The sequence below is a fragment of the Glycine soja genome, chromosome 17 (genome assembly GCF_004193775.1).
Source record: "Glycine soja cultivar W05 chromosome 17, ASM419377v2, whole genome shotgun sequence".
Taxonomy (NCBI): domain Eukaryota; kingdom Viridiplantae; phylum Streptophyta; class Magnoliopsida; order Fabales; family Fabaceae; genus Glycine; species Glycine soja.
The window spans coordinates 41,129,177-41,138,596 of NC_041018.1; the positions used below are offsets into that span (position 1 = coordinate 41,129,177).

General features: G+C 33.3%; 1 protein-coding gene across 1 annotated transcript; it reads right to left on the reverse strand.

Annotated features, from left to right (window-relative positions):
- Window positions 1-7,195, reverse strand: LOC114393797 (GTPase HflX). Its single transcript, XM_028355252.1, has 13 exons — window positions 6,769-7,195; window positions 6,553-6,692; window positions 5,770-5,886; window positions 4,435-4,549; window positions 3,858-3,995; window positions 3,522-3,617; window positions 3,288-3,401; window positions 2,672-2,740; window positions 2,441-2,511; window positions 2,237-2,330; window positions 895-1,023; window positions 675-764; window positions 1-518 (listed from the first exon to the last, which is right to left on the reverse strand). Exons 1-13 carry the CDS (start codon window positions 7,084-7,086, stop codon window positions 420-422), a joined length of 1,590 nt encoding a protein of 529 aa, XP_028211053.1. The 5' UTR covers window positions 7,087-7,195; the 3' UTR covers window positions 1-419.
- Between the last annotated feature and the right edge of the window lie 2,225 nt (window positions 7,196-9,420).

The window sequence follows — 9,420 nt, forward strand, 5'->3', positions numbered from 1 at the left end:
TAGGAACAAAAATAAAAAATAAAAAAGTTAAATTGTAGGACAAAAATGTATTTCAGCCTAAATAATATCTAAAATTGAAACAAAGAGTAAGATGGATTTGAATTCCCTCATGTTGGTAACATGATATGATTATGATCACGTTAAAGACAGATAGGAGTACCTTCATTTCTTATCAAACCAGGATTCACTGTGATTGGTAATAACTTATAAGATCCATTTATCTTTCTCTTTCACCATAACCCTGTCATGTTTATCAATAACATGAAAGAATCCAAATCGAAATCGGATTGGATATGCATGGCTACTAACTGTAGCTACAAACCAATTTGCACTGCCATCCCACCGTGTCGAACATGATTTCAATAATTACACATACATATGTACATGTTATGCTGCAAAATTAGATATATTAAAGAAAGTTAAGGTTGCGATACGCACAGTTGCCTCATGGGTGTAAGCATTCTTGCAAAACGCAGGGGCACATGTGCCTTGATATATGTCCCTTGCTCTGTATATTCCTATATAAATTAAAAAATGAAATATAAGGAAATCCAACAATAACAAATAGGAAAACCATGAAATGATAATGTAAAATCTGCCAGCTTTAAAGGGAAAGGGAAAAGGAAAACCAGTTCCAGAATTGGTTAATGGGCAAAGGGTGGGTGTATACTCACAGTTTTCTCAACCATTCCAACCTGGTGTATGGTGCTGAGAAGGTCCCCATTTTCAAATGGGACCAGAGCTTCCACCCAAACCATGGAGTCCTGTTAATGAATAATAGAATTTTGATTTAACAAATGTAAATAGTTCGTAGTTCAAACAAACGGGTTAAACGATATCAAATAGTAAAATGGTATATTTAAAATTACATCCAGATTGGTTTCAACTTTGCACCTTTAGCTTGTCTTGAACTGCATTACAAAATTCTTGCAAGCCATTACCACTTAAAGCAGATATGCATACAACATCATCTCTTTTTTCAGCTTCTAGCCTGAGTTTCTGGGGATCACTAACTTTGTCAACCTGCAATAAGAAGCCAGATACACCAGAATGTTTAACCTGGACCTCATGATGTACTAAATTCAATTTTGGGTGCACAGTAAAGCTTGTTGATGAAGGGAGAAATTGACCTCAGTCCTCTTAAAAAGCATACTTGTGCCAATTTTAAGAGAAGAATTTCATTGCTGTGAATCAAGCAAATTTTAAATAAATCAAAACAATTTTTTGAACTGAAAGCAATCCATTAAATCCTGAAACTGATTTAAAGCATTCTGGCTACATGACTTACATCCCAGTATCTGATGATGCTAATTTAAATGACAGGATATCAATGCTGATAAAAAAAAAAGAAAAAAAAAAGGAAAGGAAAAGAGGATATCAACTAAAAGAAAAAAATCTAAATGAATGGAAAACTTAAGTCTAAGATTAGAAAAAGAGAGGATATCAATTAAAAGGAAAAAAAATCAAAGATTGCAAGACACATTCCCTCTAGTTTTTATAATGAATCAACTATCCTAAAAGCTTAAGTTGTTCAATGAAGACACATGAACTTAATAGTTATAACATGCCCCAGAGAGCCTTTGGGGCATGAAGCATGGTCATTGCATTGACCCACCTAGTGTGCAAATTCAATTTCTTTTTACTTTTAGAATCGGGGTAGCAATGATCGCCCTCTTGTCCACTTGGTCCTGGTCATACAAGCTTTGATACCACATCATGAATCAACTAACCAAAAGCTTAAATTATTGAGTAAAGGAACATGAATTGTTTTATAGTTATAACAATTTCAATAATATGTTAGTAAACCCCTCTGCTTTCAATTGCTTAAATTTTGAAGTTAGTCCTCCACATAAGTGAGGTCAATTACATCCCAAATTATATGGTTGTTGGAACAATTTTAAATTTTAATATTCTGTTGGGAATGGAAATAATTCAGAATTACCAAGGATATAATCATGTCTTTTTATTAAACACAATAATACATCAATAAAGAAATACAAAAAAAAAAACATTTTATGAAACTTGAAAGATTAAATTGCAGTGAAGTAAATCTAGAATAGGCTAAGGTCCTGAAAAACATGTAACCAAATTCCTAACCAACCAATAAATTGAAAGAACAGCAGAGGTCCAAGGCAATACCGTGATGTCTTTTCAAAATAACAAAGATAAAGGGAGATAGGCTAACTCAGTACACTATTTTCAGAACAGAAAAACCAAAAAAAATGTTCACCAATACCTTGTTCCAGACAATCAATTTTGGAATTGACGATACATCTAGTTCTGACAGGACTTTGTCCACAGCATTTATCTGTTGCTCAGCCAGCGGGTGACTGCAATTCACAAAAATAATTAACGAAATACAGTGTAGGTCAACACCACTAGTTTTACTAGCTTTTCTCAAGAAATAAAGTTCCTCACAGCAGTTTCACTTATATATAACCTTATATCAACCACATGCACCAAGAGCGATGACTCCGATATCTCCTCCAGTGTAGCTCTGAAGGCAGCAACCTACAGAAAGCAGAAAAAGACAGTTTCTGGTGATTGTTTCATAATTTGGGCTTAACTTCTACAGCAAAAAGTTGATAGTAAACAAAAAATTACAAAATATCAAAAGCATATTTTTGTCAAACATCAAGAGCAAAATTAACTTTTAAGTTATCTTTCTTACTAGTGTAGTAGGTAACTTCTGAATAAAACCAACAGTGTCTGTTAGGAGAAACTCCTTTCCATTCTTCATCTGGATGAAAGCAAATGAACAAAGCACAGCATGTTAAAATAACCATATTTAAACTACACAAGATTTATTTTCCTGCAGAATTTAGCTCCTCTAAAGTAGGAAGAGTTGTAAAGTGAGAAAGTGTGAGTCCGACAACTGTCAATTTGAAATGATCTAAATTTACAGGATACTTTAATTTAAATCAACTGTGAATGGACCTTCACTGTATTACTTTACAAGTATCCTCACTTTAGAGGAGTCAAATACTTTCTTTCATATTAACTTTTGATTAAAAAAAAAATAACAAAATAAAAAATCATAAATAATGAGTTTTAATCATCCCACAGCCATTATACACTGTAAACATAGGAAATGCTATGCCTCAAAGTAAAGAAAAATTATAAGCTCTTGACTAGTTCTTTATTTAGTAAAAGAGTTGAAGATGGTAGCTGAATCTCATTACAAATAAGAAGCACACACACAAAAGTTGAAAGCAATCAACAATCTAAAACCAATGAATAGTTTGTATATAAAAAATGGGAAATTCTCCAGGTATGTTTTGACTGACCTGTACCCTCCTCGTAGTAGGATCTAAAGTTGCAAATAATTTATCCTCGGCAAGAACATCTGCTCCTGTTAGTTGATTCAAAAGTGTACTCTTACCAGCATTTGTGTAACCCACCTACAATGTTGTCAAAAGCATTGTCAAATTATCATGTATATGGCATACATTACCATGATGTATAAGTTGCAAAGGTCACCCAAAAAGTAAATGGTCTCAATATAATTGTAAAAAACTAACCAAGGATACAACTGCCACAGGTACTGAGAAACGCCTGTTACGGTACTGCTTTCGATGTTTCCTAACAGATTCTAGCTCTTTTTTAAGAATACCAATCTGCCAAAGCCAAAGCATCAGAAATTTCTTAGGAAAACTAAGATTCCAGAGGTAAAACAGAAAAAAAACAGTGAACTTTCAGAGAAATGCATAGTGTATGTAACCATTAGGTACTACTCAGATATACAATGTATGTACTTTCCAGTATTACACTAGTATGCAGCACACTGATTAAATCAAATAGCAGATTTTCACAGAAATGCTGATAAATTTGACAATTGTACAAGACTGTTGGCTTACTTGGTTGCGCAGAATACGTTTGTCCACTTCTATTTGTTTTTCACCCATTCCCTTCACCTTTCCTCCTGCTTGACGCTCAAGATGAGTCCACATTTTTGTTAGACGAGGTAGTTGGTATTCCATTTGTGCTAATGAAACCTAGAATTAGAAAGACCATAGGATAATCAGAAAAAAGATTAAAATTTTTCCCTCTTGCCAAAGCTGATTCTGGTAACAACATGAACAGAAAATGGTTTCTTTTGCTTTATAAGGTACCAGTACCTCTAGCATAATTAGCTGCTAATATCTGGCAACATGTCTCACTTAGTTGAAATATAAATACAGTACATTATTTTTCTCCATGGACTTTTACATATTATCATCTTAATAATGAATTAATGATATTAAATATTCTTCATATATGATAATTAAAAAACTACTTATCATGTAATTATTAGAGTAAACGATCAATAAATAAATTTTTTTTTATCTTATCATGTATCCTTGTGGCATTTATATTTCAACTGAGCGGATCAGGTACTGATACCCTACTAAAATCAAAGGATACTGGAGAAACCTCTTTCTAATTTATAATTGCCTGTAAAGACGCTTCATGTGTTGCTGCTCGTTGATTAAATATATCAAGGATGAGAGCAGTTCGATCACAAACTCTCACATCTCCACCAAAAATCTTCTCCAAGTTGCGCAATTGCCTAGAAATAGCAGCGGCCAGTAATTTTGTGAGATCCAGGGTGGGCATTTCTTACGCAGCAATGTGAGAATAAAAAATTAATGAATGTTGGTACAGTTCTCTCACAGAACCAAGGCAAGGAAAACAAAAAGAATCAGTATAAAGTCATTAATAGTAGTTAGCAAGACAGCAACACTTGAAGGTAAGTTTGGGAGTAGAGAGAAGTACAGAGGGAAAATAATCAAAAGAGAATGGGGAGGGGAACAGAAAGGAAGATATTGGAAGGTTAAGCAGTAAGTTTCCATCCCCTTGTCTAGATTATTAAAATCCACCAAATTAGTGAACTTCAAATAACAACAAAAGACTTATCCCACTAGGTGAGGTTGGCTACATGGATTACAAGGTGTCATTGGGTTCAGTTAATTGGTGAACTTCAAAATGTTTATAAAAAATGCATAAGGTTTTTGAAGTGTTTTCAGACAATGCCTCTTCTTCCTCCACTCTTTTAAGGAAACTCTCAGGCAAGACCTTTCCTATCCCTCCCTTTTTCTCCACTCACTTACATCCAAACAAACTCTAAAGAATCCAGTCTTCTGGAGGGGGGAGGGGGAGTTCTATAAATAAGGGTTATTCCTCTTGCTTCATAGGTATTAATGGATTATAAAATGCTCTATTCTTTATTTTCTCTGATGTCTTACCAAAGAGTGGACCCATATTTCCTGCAAGTAAAGGCCAGATATTGGAACCATTCAGAATCACTTATCCAAGTTTTGCTTTATCCTAGTGTGTGAAGTTTTGTACCCTTCAAATAATCTTTAATTACCACTTCCATAACATATAATCCAATTAAGGTTCCTTAGATTGAATCATTTGTTTTCTTTTTTCAGCTACTTTTTTGTTTCTTGATTTTTTATGCCTACCTAACAAGTCAAATTAACTTCACACCATCAAAACCTAGTATTCCTTGATTGGGTTTTCCATAGAACTCATCAATCCCAAAATCCTAATGCTGCAGGTAAACTCACAACCCCAAACGGACCAATTGACTGCTTAATACCTCTCCATTCCAACAGCCTGCAAATTGATATTCTCCAACATAAATACATCATACTCTCAATACCCACCCATCTAACCCTTAATTCACTAATAAATGGTGGCACAGACAAAAATTAGTCTTAACATGAAGCATGAAGCACACATATGGATGACATAAATGTTAAAACAAAGGAAAAAGGGCCCTACCCAGCTGACAGCTCATCATCAAAGATAACAGTTTCAACGCCCAATGCATGAATTGCACTCTTAATTTCAGAAACCTTGCCAGAGCCAATGTACGTCCTAGGATTTGGAGAAGTAAGCCTGTAACATTTATAGTAAATTGAGTCAACTAACAATATTTTATCTCAAAAGAAGAAGAAATATCAATCTATATGTACTTTAGCAAACACAGAGTAAGGCTGCCTACAATAGACCCACGGCCACAGCAGGTCCAAAAACCTTCCCTGGCCCCCAAGGGAAAAAGCTGTACATTAATTGGTAGCAGCCATGGTCTATTATCCCCCATCAAAGGGGTACGACATGGGTTGATTCTCAGTATTATTAAAATGAAAATAAGGAAAAACATGGATATGCATTGTTGTATTACAAAAAATATCATTATACAACCCATTTTTGGGATGTAAGGGGTGGAACGCACAAATAACTTTTAGTTCTATTAACACCAAGAGAAGAATGAAAAAAAAATATAAGCAATCAAAGACAGCAACAACACATAGCCAGCGGCATTCAAGTGCATGACAAGAGACAGCAAGAGAATCAATCACTCTGGTGAAACTCGAAATCAGACATTCCACTTCCATACATCTACATTCTACGTGATGCCAAGTTTTCACCAAATCAAGAGCAATAGAGATAATAATTAAATGAAACTATAACATAACTGTTTTTTTTTTTTCTTTTTAACTAGGCCATATTGCAAATTGAAGGCAGAGTAATTAGAAAAGCACGTTTAAGAGAATTAGTTACTTCTGGTAAGTAGAGCCAACAACCAATAATCCAGCAGTGTCAGCTAACTGCGACAATTCGCTCAGAGACTCTTCGATGCCGAAATCCTGAACATCGTTCTTGCGCTCAACGCCTACGAGGTACGCTTTTTCTTCAAAAACCTGAAAACGCCAAATAATGATAGAATCGAAGAAGGAAACCGAAAAGCGAAGAGAGAGAGAGAGAGAGAGTAGAGACCTCTCTTCCGTTGCGGAGCTTGAAGCGGTTATCGGAAACGACGTCGTCTTCTTTCTTCTTTCGAAGCTTCGTTGTTGCTTTGTTTTCTTCGGCGGCAGAGAGTGACGGAACGGGAAGCGGTTCTTCGCTGTGCTGCTGATGCTCTGTCTGGAAGCGAAGCGTTCCGTTTTGCGGAGAAACGGCGTCGTTGGAGTGAATGGAGGTGATGAGAGGGGATATGCAGCATAAGGGACGAATAGGGATTGGTGGTGATAGATAATGGTAGCGAATCAACGGCTGAATTACCGAACCGTAGAAGAATGTTCCAGTTCCACTCATCTCTTTCTTCAACCTTCCACCATAAGCTCTTCTCTTTTTCTATGTATTCCAATGATGGATTGCGTTCGCTTTTTTTAGTTATTAGTAACTTATTATTACTATTATGCTGCCAACAACTATAGTCAGTCTTATCCTCTATCCTTTAAGTTGAGACTTGAGACATGTGGCAATGTGATGCCCTAAATCTAGTTTAACACTCCATATCTGGCTTCTTCAATTTACTCTTTATCATTAATATTTTTTGTTGTAAACTAGAAAAATCTTTTGTATTTAGTGACATATGAAAAATTAAAAAATACAAGGAGAAAAACAAATAGAAAATTATGAATATATTGTATAAATATATGAATATGCTTCTTGTATGAAATACCTTTTATACCTTACCTCACAATGTCAGGATCAAATGTCCTTGTTTAATAGTAAGCATTGGTCATGCAGTAAAAACAAAAACAAAAGTAAGTATTGGTCCTATGAAACATTAAAATTTAATTTTAAAAAAAGTGAAAATTGAAAGGGATAAATTATTATAAAAAAATAGTTTTAGTTGATTAAGACAGATTTTTTCTTATAATTAAGATGTAGTCCCATTTTTACTGTGATTTATTATTTGCTATCTCTTCTTACTATGTTTTTTGAAATACTAACAAATTACCAATAAGGCATTAGTCTAAATAATATTATATTCAATTCCTTTAAACAAAATTTCAAGTTAAATTTTTTTTATTAAAATGATCAATTAAATTTTATGATAGAGATTAATCATAAATTCATTATAAAAGCGGATATTTTTCATGAAAATCAAAACTAATCGAAGATGATACCGTTTCTTTGTCATATCTATTGCAGATGGTTTCACGTGGCTTATGATTAGGCTTTTCATAACACATCATGCTTCAAAGCTTTTTATGGATATGCTCTTCTATAACACATCATGCTTCAAAGCCCTTATGGATAGGCTTTTTCATAACAATCCATAACACAATTTTTCCGTTACAAAATGATTGTTCTGGAATAAATTTTTTATATTCAAGAACAATCACTCTAGAACATATTCCAGATTAACCTATATTAATGGTTTCAATTGACTTATGGATAAGCTTTTCTATAACACAATATATTTTTTTTCCTTACGGATAGACTTTTCTGGAATTATGTTAACATAATTCCGGATTACATAATCCATAACACAAAAAAATATTTTTTTCCTTTACAGAATGTACGTTCCTAAACATATTTTTAATATTCCAGAACAGGACATTACGTAATGCATTACGAGAAATGGTGCAAGAAGAGAATAAGTGGGGAGGTGGAAAAAGAGAAGGAGAATGGAGTGTTTGGATGGTGCATAATTGGAAGAGGAAGAGGCTAGAGTTGCCTGGTGCCTTTAAGAGGGTGAGGGGTATTTTTGTCCGCTCGGGTCTTTATGAGGTGCAGGAAGCAAGAGCAGTAGAATTGGGTAAATCGGTCTGCATCCAGTTGGACCAAATTTAATTGTTCAAATTGCTAAGTCAGACTAAATTAAATACTACTATTTGTTGATCTAGCTCGCATATTTTGACAATTATACCCATTTTTTTACACACATAAATGATACATCCTCTCCTTCATTCTAGCAGTTTGATTATTTTTTTGGGTACATAAAGCAGCTTGATTTGATTAAGGGGACCTTTGTTTTATTGACTAAATAAATAGCTTCATAGCAATTATGTAATAAAAAAAATGGCCAAAATATGTTTGAAGTTGCTTTAAAATTTAAGAAGCACTAATTTCGTCTTCATAAAAAAAATTGTATTAATTTAGTCCCTATAAAAAAAATATTTTATAGCCCACAATGATAATCCAATTAGACGATCATCTGATGTGATTAATAAATTTAATTAATTTTTTTTTCTACCTTTTCAAACATACTCACGATACATCATAACTCATTGTTACTTCATCTTTCCTCCTAATTTCATCAGAAAATATGAGAAAATTATCAAAGATGTGATGAAAGATTACAATATATGAGAGTTTTTAGCTGCTAAAAATTGTTTAATTCATTACCGGAGATGTTTAACCTTCACAAATTATTTAATTCATTTGTAGTAAAATTATAAGTTTTGTTAGACATATCAATCAAACAAAATTGTCACTAAGGACTATATTAAAATTACACGTGTAATATGAAAAATTTTATAATGACAAAATTATTTTTTTTTTCAAATTTTACAGACATTCCAAACATATTTTACACTAAATAAATTTAGTGATGCAGTCTTTTTATACATCATTTATTATTAGTTTAAAATTTATTAAAAATTATAAAATTATGAATCACTTATTAAATAAGAA

Bases quoted from the DNA above. Each gene is read 5' to 3' on its own strand.
- LOC114393797 (XM_028355252.1), bottom strand. From the start codon at position 7,086: ATGAGTGGAACTGGAACATTCTTCTACGGTTCGGTAATTCAGCCGTTG. The intron at 3,618-3,857 runs GTAAGCCAACAG...TGGCTTTGGCAG, and splicing joins AACGTATTCTGCGCAACCAA to ATTGGTATTCTTAAAAAAGA. The intron at 2,741-3,287 runs GTCAGTCAAAAC...GCTTTCATCCAG, and splicing joins CTACTACGAGGAGGGTACAG to ATGAAGAATGGAAAGGAGTT.